The sequence below is a fragment of the Bombina bombina genome, chromosome 4 (assembly GCF_027579735.1).
Source record: "Bombina bombina isolate aBomBom1 chromosome 4, aBomBom1.pri, whole genome shotgun sequence".
Classification (NCBI taxonomy): domain Eukaryota; kingdom Metazoa; phylum Chordata; class Amphibia; order Anura; family Bombinatoridae; genus Bombina; species Bombina bombina.
In genome coordinates this window covers 32,633,284-32,648,363 of record NC_069502.1, presented here as the reverse complement: position 1 = coordinate 32,648,363, position 15,080 = coordinate 32,633,284, and the positions used below count along the sequence as shown (strand labels likewise).

The following is a 15,080-nucleotide window of genomic DNA, read 5'->3' as shown; positions in this document are numbered from 1 at the left end:
GGATGGCAGGCTTTTGAGTGTCCTTGCAAAGAAAGGTGGCTATATTGGTCACTGATTTGTTTTTGTTTTGTTTTTGAATGTCAGAAATGTATATTTGTGAATGTTGAGATGTTATATTGGTTTCACTGGTAAAAATAAATAATTGAAATGGGTATATATTTGTTTTTTGTTAAGTTGCCTAATAATTATGCACAGTAATAGTCACCTGCACACACAGATATCCCCCTAAAATAGCTAAAACTAAAAACAAACTAAAAACTACTTCCAAAAATATTCAGCTTTGATATTAATGAGTTTTTTGGGTTCATTGAGAACATGGTTGTTGTTCAATAATAAAATTAATCCTCAAAAATACAACTTGCCTAATAATTCTGCACTCCCTGTATAATATGTGAGGAACAGAGGTGTACTTAGGTCATAGGAGGAGGAGATAAGTACTGTATACCATGTGAGGAACAGAGGTGTACTTAGGTCATAGGAGGAGAAGATAAATACTGTATACCATGTGAGGAACAAAGGTGTATTTAGAGCTTAGGTGAAGGGGAAGTACTGTATATCATGGGAGGTGCATATGTGTACTTAGATTTTAGGAGTAGAAGATAAGTACTTTATTTCATGGGAAGGAACAAATAAGTACTTAGGTCATAACAGGAAGAGATGAGTTCTGTATGCCATGGGAGGAACAGAGGAGTTTTTAGGTTGTATAAGGGGGAGATAAATACTATTTACCATGGGACGACAGAGGTTAAGGAGATAAGCACTGCATACAATGGAAGGAGATGATTAATATATTACCCTTTCATGCTTTTTTCTGAATTTCTTTTTATGTAAAGTTTGTTACATTTCTGATTTGTAATGTATTTTTAATATACCCAAGAAAGCCATTGTAGTAATGTGCAATATACAGGCCTGTAGCTGGTTTGGGCTGGTACTGGTAAATACACCATTTGCACTACACATTGGGATTGAGTACTGTCTGTCTTTACTACTTAATGGATGTTCTTGCTCTTTGTATTAGGGGCCCAGGGGGAAGAGGAGGAAGATTTGTTTGACGTGGAGGAAGTGGAGGCCTCAGTGGAGGAAGACAGAGTTGAATCTAATGAAGGTAAGAAAGATGAGTGTCAAAGATTTCCTGGTTGGAATTGGACGTCCAGGAAACCGACTTATTTGTTCTCATGGCAGACAAACAGTATGTCAGAGAGTAGAAACAAAACTGTTCATTTAGGCAAATATCACTAACTGATTATTGGCATTTGGCTCTTGATTATGAAAGCTGAGATATTGCAGGTTGAGTTCCAGACCACTGCATTAAAATGTAAATCGCAAAAAAAGTGAGTCACACAATTTTTCTATCATGCAGGTGGTTTGAGTCCATGATCCATTAATTATTGGAATTAACCTTCTCTACCACTAGGAGGAGGCAAAAAGTACCAAACCCCAAAAACTCTATGAAACCCCTCCCATCTCACACATACCACAGTCTTTACTTTGCCTCCGCTGGAGATGGTTGAAGAATGAAGATGTGCAATTGATTCTTCAGAGTAAGGGTTTTTCAGTCTATATTGAGGCCCTGTTTCCCCTCAGAGTAAAGTGATTGTTAGAGGGATGTATATGGGGTATGGTTTATTATTCCTTTTTCACCTCATGGGAATGTTTTCATAAACCCTCTATTATCGGTTGCAGGGACTTGTCTTTTGCCTCTGTTTATGGATCTACAATATACTACTGTACCATAACCTCTGCTGATATGTTTCACTACTGGTTTGGATGTTTGCTGCTTGCTTGTTAGTGGATGAGTGTCTATTGAACAGTGCTGTTGTAGATGCAGTTTCTGAAGTCTTGGCTGCTCTCCCACCTTCAAACAAGCATAAAAGGTAAATTCAGATTTTACCTTCTACAAGTACTTCCCTATGAGACTTCAGTTATGGCTGCCTTCTTTGTCCTGCAGCCTAATCCTGTGGGCTTCAGGTATTTAATACAGATATCTTCTGCGGTACCCGTATCTGTACTGGTTCTCTACTAGCTGCAGCTGCATGCCTGGTAAGCTAGTGGAGGGGTGCGTTTGCAGGTAAGTGCTTTACCTTAGCACACACACTGCCCAGAGGCTAGTTGTAGGTACAACATAGCCAGGCGACTCACCCTGTTTTTCCTTTTGATACACTTTATTCTGTTTTAAGACATTACAGACAAGTCAGAATGGCTTTATTAAATCTCTGGCAGCTCTGTGGAAACTTTTTTAGCACCTTTTTGTAAATAGGTGTTTGGCCCTGTTTTTTCAGTTTTTTTCCACAGAAAGATTACTAATCTTCCTTATGTTCATTGTTTTGTTATATATGTAGGTATAATCAGATCTCATTACTATATCACATTGTGTAGATATACATGTGTCTGTAGGTATAATCAGATCTCATTACTTTATCACATTGTGTACATATACATGTGTCTGTATCTTATATCTGTAGGTAAAATCAGATCTCATTACTTTATCACATTGTGTACATATATATGTGTCTTTATCTTATATCTGTAGGTATAATCAGATCTCATTACTGTATCATATTGTGTACATATACATGTGTCTGTATCTTATATCTGTAGGTATAATCAGATCTCATTACTGTATCACATTGTGTACATATACATGTGTCTTTATCTTATATCTGTAGGTATAATCAGATCTCATTACTTTATCACACTGTGTACACATACATGTGTCTGTATCTTATATCTGTAGGTATAATCAGATCTCATTACTGTATCACATTATGTACATATACATGTGTCTGTATCTTATATCTGTAGGTATAATCAGATCTCATTAATGTATCACACTGTGTACATATACATGTGTCTTTATCTTTTATTTGTAGGTAAAATCAGATCTCATTACTTTATCACATTGTGTACATATACATGTATCTGTATCTTATATCTGTAGGTATAATCAGATCTCATTACTATATCACATTGTGTAGATATACATGTGTCTATCTTATATCTGTAGGTATAATCAGATCTCATTACTGTATCACATTGTGTACATATACATGTGTCTGTATCTTATATCTGTAGGTATAATCAGATCTCATTACTTTATCACATTGTGTACATATACATGTGTCTTTAACTTATATCTGTAGGTATAATCAGATCTCATTACTGTATCACATTGTGTACATATACATGTGTCTTTAGCTTATATCTGTAGGTATAATCAGATCTCATTACTTTATCACATTGTGTACATATACATGTGTCTGTATCTTATATCTGTAGGTATAATCAGATCTCATTACTGTATCACATTGTGTACATATACATGTGTCTGTATCTTATATCTGTAGGTATAATCCCATCTCATTACTGTATCACACTGTGTACATATACATGTATCTGTATCTTATATCTGTAGGTATAATCAGATCTCATTACTGTATCACACTGTGTACATATACATGTGTCTTTATCTTATATCTGTAGGTATAATCAGATCTCATTACTGTATCACATTGTGTACATATACATGTGTCTATCTTATATCTGTAGGTATAATCATATCTCATTATTGTATCACATTGTGTACATATACATGTGTCTGTATCTTATATCTGTAGGTATAATCAGATCTCATTACTTTATCACAATGTGTACATATACATGTGTCTATCTTATATCTGTAGGTATAATCAGATCTCATTACTGTATCACACTGTGTACATATGCATGTGTCTTTATCTTATATCTGTAGGTATAATCAGATCTCATTACTTTATCACATTGTGTACATATACATGTGTCTATCTTATATCTGTAGGTATAATCAGATCTCATTACTGTATCACACTGTGTACATATACATGTGTCTTTATCTTTTATTTGTAGGTAAAATCAGATCTCATTACTTTATCACATTGTGTACATATACATGTATCTGTATCTTATATCTGTAGGTATAATCAGATCTCATTACTATATCACATTGTGTAGATATACATGTGTCTATCTTATATCTGTAGGTATAATCAGATCTCATTACTGTATCATATTGTGTACATATACATGTGTCTGTATCTTATATCTGTAGGTATAATCAGATCTCATTACTTTATCACATTGTGTACATATACATGTGTCTTTAACTTATATCTGTAGGTATAATCAGATCTCATTACTGTATCACATTGTGTACATATACATGTGTCTTTAGCTTATATCTGTAGGTATAATCAGATCTCATTACTTTATCACATTGTGTACATATACATGTGTCTGTATCTTATATCTGTAGGTATAATCAGATCTCATTACTGTATCACATTGTGTACATATACATGTGTCTGTATCTTATATCTGTAGGTATAATCCCATCTCATTACTGTATCACACTGTGTACATATACATGTATCTGTATCTTATATCTGTAGGTATAATCAGATCTCATTACTGTATCACACTGTGTACATATACATGTGTCTTTATCTTATATCTGTAGGTATAATCAGATCTCATTACTGTATCACATTGTGTACATATACATGTGTCTATCTTATATCTGTAGGTATAATCATATCTCATTATTGTATCACATTGTGTACATATACATGTGTCTGTATCTTATATCTGTAGGTATAATCAGATCTCATTACTTTATCACACTGTGTACATATACATGTGTCTATCTTATATCTGTAGGTATAATCAGATCTCATTACTGTATCACACTGTGTACATATACATGTGTCTTTATCTTATATCTGTAGGTATAATCAGATCTCATTACTTTATCACATTGTGTACATATACATGTGTCTATCTTATATCTGTAGGTATAATCAGATCTCATTACTGTATCACATTGTGTACATATACATGTCTGTATCTATATCTGTAGGTATAATCAAATCTCATTACTGTATCACACTGTGTATATATACATGTGTCTGTATCTTATATCTGTAGGTATAATCAGATCTCATTACTGTATCACACTGTGTACATATACATGTGTCTTTATCTTATATGTAGGTATAATCAGATCTCATTACTGTATCACATTGTGTACATATACATGTGTCTTTATCTTATATGTAGGTATAATCAGATCTCATTACTGTATCATATTGTGTACATATACATGTGTCTGTATCTTATATCTGTAGGTATAATCAGATCTCATTACTGTATCACATTGTGTACATATACATGTGTCTTTATCTTATATCTGTAGGTATAATCAGATCTCATTACTTTATCACACTGTGTACACATACATGTGTCTGTATCTTATATCTGTAGGTATAATCAGATCTCATTACTGTATCACATTATGTACATATACATGTGTCTGTATCTTATATCTGTAGGTATAATCAGATCTCATTAATGTATCACACTGTGTACATATACATGTGTCTTTATCTTTTATTTGTAGGTATAATCAGATCTCATTACTTTATCACATTGTGTACATATACATGTATCTGTATCTTATATCTGTAGGTATAATCAGATCTCATTACTATATCACATTGTGTAGATATACATGTGTCTATCTTATATCTGTAGGTATAATCAGATCTCATTACTGTATCACATTGTGTACATATACATGTGTCTGTATCTTATATCTGTAGGTATAATCAGATCTCATTACTTTATCACATTGTGTACATATACATGTGTCTAACTTATATCTGTAGGTATAATCAGATCTCATTACTGTATCACATTGTGTACATATACATGTGTCTTTAGCTTATATCTGTAGGTATAATCAGATCTCATTACTTTATCACATTGTGTACATATACATGTGTCTGTATCTTATATCTGTAGGTATAATCAGATCTCATTACTGTATCACATTGTGTACATATACATGTGTCTGTATCTTATATCTGTAGGTATAATCCCATCTCATTACTGTATCACACTGTGTACATATACATGTGTCTGTATCTTATATCTGTAGGTATAATCAGATCTCATTACTGTATCACACTGTGTACATATACATGTGTCTTTATCTTATATCTGTAGGTATAATCAGATCTCATTACTGTATCACATTGTGTACATATACATGTGTCTATCTTATATCTGTAGGTATAATCATATCTCATTACTTTATCACATTGTGTACATATACATGTGTCTGTATCTTATATCTGTAGGTATAATCAGATCTCATTATTGTATCACATTGTGTACATATACATGTGTCTGTATCTTATATCTGTAGGTATAATCAGATCTCATTACTTTATCACACTGTGTACATATACATGTGTCTATCTTATATCTGTAGGTATAATCAGATCTCATTACTGTATCACACTGTGTACATATACATGTGTCTTTATCTTATATCTGTAGGTATAATCAGATCTCATTACTTTATCACATTGTGTACATATACATGTGTCTATCTTATATCTGTAGGTATAATCAGATCTCATTACTGTATCACATTGTGTACATATACATGTCTGTATCTATATCTGTAGGTATAATCAAATCTCATTACTGTATCACACTGTGTATATATACATGTGTCTGTATCTTATATCTGTAGGTATAATCAGATCTCATTACTGTATCACACTGTGTACATATACATGTGTCTTTATCTTATATCTGTAGGTATAATCAGATCTCATTACTGTATCACATTGTGTACATATACATGTGTCTTTAACTTATATCTGTAGGTATAATCAGATCTCATTACTGTATCACATTGTGTACATATACATGCGTCTTTAGCTTATGTCTGTAAGTATAATCAGATCTCATTACTTTATCACATTGTGTACATATACATGTGTCTTTATCTTATATCTGTAGGTATAATCCCATCTCATTACTGTATCACATTGTGTACATATACATGTGTCTTTATCTTATATCTGTAGGTATAATCAGATCTCATTACTGTATCACACTGTGTACACATACATGTGTCTATCTTATATCTGTAGCTATAATCATATCTCATTACTTTATCACATTGTGTACATATACATGTGTCTGTATCTTATATCTGTAGGTATAATCAGATCTCATTACTGTATCACATTGTGTACATATACATGTGTCTTTAGCTTATGTCTGTAAGTATAATCAGATCTCATTACTTTATCACATTGTGTACATATACATGTGTCTTTATCTTATATCTGTAGGTATAATCCCATCTCATTACTGTATCACATTGTGTACATATACATGTGTCTTTATCTTATATCTGTAGGTATAATCAGATCTCATTACTGTATCACACTGTGTACACATACATGTGTCTATCTTATATTTGTAGCTATAATCATATCTCATTACTTTATCACATTGTGTACATATACATGTGTCTGTATCTTATATCTGTAGGTATAATCAGATCTCATTACTATATCACACTGTGTACATATACTTGTGTCTTTATCTTATATCTGTAGGTATAATCAGATCTCATTACTTTATCACATTATGTACATATACATGTGTCTGTATCTTATATCTGTAGGTATAATCAGATCTCATTACTGTATCACATTGTGTACATATACATGTGTCTATCTTATATCTGTAGGTATAATCAGATCTCATTACTGTATCACACTGTGTACATATACATGTCTGTACCTTATATCTGTAGGTATAATCAGATCTCATTACTGTATCGCATTGTGTACATATACATGTGTCTGTATCTTATATGTGTAGATATAATCAGATCTCATTACTTTATCACATTGTGTACATATACATGTGTCTGTATCTTATATCTGTAGGTATAATCAGATCTCATTACTGTATCACACTATGTACATATACATGTGTCTGTATCTTATATCTGTAGATATAATCAGATCTCATTACTGTATCACACTGTGTACATATACATGTGTCTGTATCTTATATCTGTAGGTATAATCAGATCTCATAACTTTATCACACTGTGTACATATACATGTGTCTATCTTATATCTGTAGGTATAATCAGATCTCATTACTGTATCACATTGTGTACATATACATGTGTCTGTATCTTATATCTGTAGGTATAATCAGATCTCATTACTGTATCACATTGTGTACATATACATGTGTCTTTATCTTATATCTGTAGGTATAATCAGATCTCATTACTGTATCACACTGTGTACATATACATGTGTCTTTATCTTATATTTGTAGGTATAATCAGATCTCATTACTTTATCGCATTGTGTACATATACATTTGTCTGTATCTTATATCTGTAGGTATAATCCGATCTCATTACTGTATCACACTTTGTACATATACATGTGTCTGTATCTTATATCTGTAGGTATAATCAGATCTCATTACTTTATCACATTGTGTACATATACATGTGTCTGTATCTTATATCTGTAGGTATAATCAGATCTCATTACTGTATCACACTGTGTACATATACATGTGTCTGTATCTTATATCTGTAGGTATAATCAGATCTCATTACTGTATCACACTGTGTACATATACATGTGTCTTTATCTTATATCTGTAGGTATAATCTGATCTCATTACTGTATCACACTGTATACATATTCATGTGTCTGTATCTTATATCTGTAGGTATAATCAGATCTTATTACTTTATCACACTGTGTACATATACATGTGTCTTTATCTTATATCTTTAGGTATAATCAGATCTCATTACTGTATCACACTGTGTACATATACATGTGTCTTTATCTTATATCTTTAGGTATAATCAGATCTCATTACTGTATCACATTGTGTACATATACATGTGCCTTTATCTTATATCTGTAGGTATAATCAGATCTCATTACTGTATCACACTGTGTACATATACATGTGTATTTATCTAATATCTGTAGGTATAATCAGATCTCATTACTGTATCACACTGTGTACATATACATGTGTCTGTATCTTATATCTGTAGGTATAATCAGATCTCATTACTGTATCACATTGTGTACATATACATGTGTCTGTACCTTATATCTGTAGGTATAATCAGATCTCATTACTGTATCACACTGTGTACATATACATGTGTCTGTATCTTATATCTGTAGGTATAATCAGATCGCATTACTGTATCACACTGTGTACATATACATGTGTCTTTTTCTTATATCTGTAGGTATAATCAGATCTCATTACTGTATCACATTGTATACATATACATATGTATTTTTCTTATATCTGTAGGTATAATCAGATCTCATTACTTTATCACATTGTGTACATATACATGTGTCTATCTTATATCTGTAGGTATAATCAGATCTCATTACTGTATCACATTGTGTACATATACATGTGTCTGTATCTTATATCTCTAGGTTTATTCAAATCTCATTACTGTATCACACTGTGTACATATACATGTGTCTGTATCTTATATCTGTAGATATAATCAGATCTCATTACTTTATCACACTGTGTACATATACATGTGTCTGTATCTTATATCTGTAGATATAATCAGATCTCATTACTGTATCACACTGTGTACATATACATGTGTCTTTATCTTATATCTTTAGGTATAATCAGATCTCATTACTGTATCACATTGTGTACATATACATGTGCCTTTATCTTATATCTGTAGGTATAATCAGATCTCATTACTTTATCACACTGTGTACATATACATGTGTATTTATCTAATATCTGTAGGTATAATCAGATCTCATTACTGTATCACACTGTGTACATATACATGTGTCTGTATCTTATATCTGTTGTATAATCAGATCTCATTACTGTATCACACTGTGTACATATACATGTGTCTGTATCTTATATCTGTAGGTATAATCAGATCGCATTACTGTATCACACTGTGTACATATACATGTGTCTTTTTCTTATATCTGTAGGTATAATCAGATCTCATTACTGTATCACATTGTATACATATACATATGTCTTTTTCTTATATCTGTAGGTATAATCAGATCTCATTACTTTATTACACTGTGTACATATACATGTGTCTTTATCTTATATCTGTAGGTATAATAAGATCTCATTACTGTTTCACATTGTGTACATATACATGAGTCTTTATCTTATATCTGTAGGTATAATCAGATCTCATTACTGTATCACATTGTGTACATATACATGTGTCTGTATCTTATATCTGTAGGTATAATCAGATCTCATTACTTTATCACATTATGTACATATACATGTGTCTATCTTATATCTGTAGGTATAATCAGATCTCATTACTGTATCACATTGTGTACATATACATGTGTCTGTATCTTATATCTGTAGGTTTATTCAAATCTCATTACTGTATCACACTGTGTACATATACATGTGTCTGTATCTTATATCTGTAGATATAATCAGATCTCATTACTTTATCACACTGTGTACATATACATGTGTCTGTATCTTATATCTGTAGATATAATCAGATCTCATTACTTTATCACACTGTGTACATATACATGTGTCTGTATCTTATATCTGTAGGTATAATCAGATTTCATTACTGTATCACATTGTGTACATATACATGTGTCTGTATCTTATATCTGTATGTATAATCAGATTTCATTACTGCATCAAACTGTGTACATATACATGTTTCTTTATCTTATATCTGTAGGTATAATCAGATCTCATTACTGTATCACACTGTGTATATATACATGTGTCTTTATCTTATATCTGTAGGTATAATCTGATCTCATTACTGTATCACACTGTGTACATATTCATGTGTCTTTATCTTATATCTTTAGGTATAATCAGATCTCATTACTGTATCACATTGTGTACATATACATGTGCCTTTATCTTATATCTGTAGGTATAATCAGATCTCATTACTTTATCACACTGTGTACATATACATGTGTATTTATCTAATATCTGTAGGTATAATCAGATCTCATTACTGTATCACACTGTGTACATATACATGTGTCTGTATCTTATATCTGTAGGTATAATCAGATCTCATTACTGTATCACATTGTGTACATATACATGTGTCTGTATCTTATATCTGTAGGTATAATCAGATCTCATTAGTGTATCACATTGTGTACATATACACGTGTCTTTATCTTATATCTGTAGGTATAATCAGATCTCATTACTGTATCACACTGTGTACATATACATGTGTCTGTATCTTATATCTGTAGGTATAATCAGATCTCATTACTGTATCACATTGTGTACATATACATGTGTCTGTATCTTATATATGTAGGTATAATCAGATCATATTACTGTATCACACTGTGTACATATACATGTGTCTTTATCTTATATCTGTAGGTATAATCAGATCGCATTACTGTATCACACTGTGTACATATACATGTGTCTTTTTCTTATATCTGTAGGTACAATCAGATCTCATTACTGTATCACATTGTATACATATACATATGTCTTTTTCTTATATCTGTAGGTATAATCAGATCTCATTACTGTATAACATTGTGTACATATACATGTGTCTGCATCTTATATCTGTAGGTATAATCAGATCTCATTACTGTATAACATTGTGTACATATACATGTGTCTGTATCTTATATCTGTAGGTATAATCAGATCTCATTACTTTATTACACTGTGTACATATAAATGTGTCTTTATCTTATATCTGTAGGTATAATAAGATCTCATTACTGTATCACACTGTTTACATATACATGGTTCTTTATCTTATATCTGTAGGTATAATCAGATCTCATTGCTGTATCACACTTTGTACATATACATGGTTCTTTATCTTATATTTGTAGGTATTATCAGATCTCATTACTGTATCACATTGTGCACATATACATGTGTCTGTACCTTATATCTGTAGGTATAATCAGATATCATTACTGTATCACACTGTGTACATATACATGTGTCTGTATCTTATATCTGTATGTATAATCAGATTTCATTACTGCATCAAACTGTGTACATATGCATGTGTCTTTATCTTATATCTGTAGGTATAATCAGATCTCATTACTGTATAACACTGTGTACATATACATGTGTCTTTATATTATATCTGTAGGTATAATCAGATCTCATTACTGTATCACATTGTGTACATATACATGTGCCTTTATCTTATATCTGTAGGTATAATCAGATCTCATTACTTTATCACACTGTGTACATATACATGTGTATTTATCTAATATCTGTAGGTATAATCAGATCTCATTACTGTATCACACTGTGTACATATACATGTGTCTGTATCTTATATCTGTAGGTATAATCTGATCTCATTACTTTATCACACTGTGTACATATACATGTGTCTGTATCTTATATATGTAGGTATAATCAGATCTCATTACTGTATCACACTGTGTACATATACATGTGTCTGTATCTTATATCTGTAGGTATAATTAGATCTCATTACTGTATCACACTGTGTACATATACATGTGTCTGTATCTTATATCTGTAGGTATAATCAGATCTCATTACTGTATCACACTGTGTACATATACATGTGTCTGTATCTTATATCTGTAGGTATAATCAGATCTCAGTACTTTATCACACTGTGTACATATACATGTGTCTGTATCTTATATCTGTAGGTATAAGCAGATCTCATTACTGTATCACACTGTGTACATATACATGTGTCTTTATCTTATATCTGTATGTATAATCAGATCTCATTACTGTATCACACTGTGTACATATACATGTGTCTGTATCTTATATCTGTAGGTATAATCTGATCTCATTACTTTATTACACTGTGTACAAATACATGTGTCTTTATCTTATATCTGTAGATATAATCAGATCTCATTACTTTATCACACTGTGTACATATACCTGTGTCTTTATCTTATATCTGTAGGTATAATCAGATCTCATTACTATATCACATTGTGTACATATACATGTGTCTGTATCTTATATCTGTAGGTATAATCAGATCTCAGTACTGTATCACACTGTGTACATATACATGTGTCTGTATCTTATATCTGTAGGTATAAGCAGATCTCATTACTGTATCACACTGTGTACATATACATGTGTCTTTATCTTATATCTGTAGCTATAATCAGATCTCATTACTTTATCACACTGTGTACATATACATGTGTCTGTATCTTATATCTGTAGGTATAATTCCGATTATCCTAATATTATGACGGAATAATCTAGATTTTATTAAAGAGACAGAGACGAATATTTTGCTTATAACTTTTCTTTACTGCTCAACAGCTTTTCAAAGTATAACATATAAACTGCCATCATTTAAAAGAAAAAACATAAATAACATCCAATGAGAATAGGATAACATAAGACAGTATTTGAATGTCCAGTAAACAGTAACAGGTATAAATAGTCCAAGTAGACAGTTAAACATCCTCTTTTCTGTTTGATGTGATGAAGAAGAAAATTATTGGAAGAAGGAAGAAACAAAATTCTGAAAAAATGCAACACATGCTGAAAAAATACAACAATGACAAGGCCAAACGAATCCCTCGTGGAATGAACGGGTTAGTCAAACTTGATCTTGAAGACAACTTTGGAATTGATGAATTCAGAAAATCCGAAGAGAAATTTATAGAGTCTTCTCTCTTAAATTCCTGGAGTTGAAGAAGGTGGAGCTGAAAATATATATAAAAAATGATTAAATAATAAATATAAAATATATAGGGAGGGAATAATAATAAACAATGAAAGAGGTGGGAAAATATTCGTCTCTGTCTCTTTAATAAAATCTAGATTATTCCGTCATAATATTAGGATAATCGGAATTTTATTACAAGGACAGAGACTTCATATTTTGCTAGTTTAAAGCAAACAAAAATTAAGATACCAGGTGGTGTGGATTAGAAGAAATAGGTTTAAAATAAAATTGACGAAAAATAGAATCAGAGGACCAATCTGCTGCATAAAAAATATCTTGTAAAGAAGCAGATTTTGAGAAAGCTTTAGAAGCTGAGGCTCCTCTAACTGAATGAGAAGTAAACAATGTATCCACACCAGCTTGCATCATAATCCATTTAACCCACCTACTAATAGTAGTAGAAGAAACAGGAGAGTGAGGAAGAGAAAAAGAAATCAAAAGTTGACTAGAAGAAGAACTTCGAAGAGAAATAATTTTAGATTCATAGATTTTTAAACAAGATACAACACAAAGTTTAGGCTGTTCATAGAAATAAGGGTAAAATATAGAAGAGGATAGAGTTTTAGTACGTCTAGACAAGGAGAAAATGACACCATGAGGAGAAAACATCTTTGCATCATAATCTATAGCTCTAACATCTGAAATTCTTTTACATGATAAAAGACATAATAATGTAGCTAATTTACATGTAAGTTGTTTTAATGATAAATCAGAGTTATCAGGCCAAGATTTAAAAAGGTTTATAACTAAGTCTACATCCCAAAAATATTTGTATCTTGGTACTGGAGGATTTTTAACTCTAATAGCCTTCAGAAGTTTACATATAGTAACATGTTGACCTATAGGAGTATTATGAAGAAGTTCATGTCCAGCTGAAATAGCAGAACGTGCAACATTAATTGATCTGTAAGCCAAACCAGCCTCAAATAAAGAAGTGAGATAATTAATGACTTCATTTAAAGGGGCTGAAAAGGGATCCAGACTCCTGATATCGCACCAGCTAGACCATTTAGACCAGGAGGAAAGATAACATTTTTTGGTTCCTGGTGCCCAAGATTCTTGAAGGAGGAGTTTAGCTCCTGACGAAAGACCATCGGAGGACCAGGATCCCCTGAAATGCTCCAAGCAATAAGTTGAAGGGAACCTAGAAGAATTAGTTCGTGAAATTCTCCTATGGGATTTGTGAGGAGGTCTTGTTGAAGAGGAATTAATATTGGAGGAAGGAAAGACATCTCCAGAAGAGAAGGGAACCAAGATTGGGTTGGCCACCAAGGAGTTATTAGAAGGAGAGATAATAGATTCCTTTTCACAAATGAGATTGTTCGAGGAATCATCGAAAAAGGTGGAAATGCATAAGCTCCTTTGACTGGCCAGTGTTGCAGGAAGGCGTCTGTCGCTAATGCTTTGGGAT

At 31.8% G+C, this 15,080-nt stretch overlaps 1 protein-coding gene across 1 annotated transcript in view; it reads left to right on the top strand.

Annotated features, from left to right (window-relative positions):
* TRIM54 (tripartite motif containing 54) overlaps window positions 1–15,080 on the top strand; it is a 301,214-nt gene that overhangs the window by 231,415 nt on the left and 54,719 nt on the right. The window contains exon 8 of the mRNA XM_053709453.1: window positions 1,019–1,105. Within this exon, the coding sequence (XP_053565428.1) occupies window positions 1,019–1,105 (87 nt within the window). The remainder of the gene's footprint in view (window positions 1–1,018; window positions 1,106–15,080) is intronic.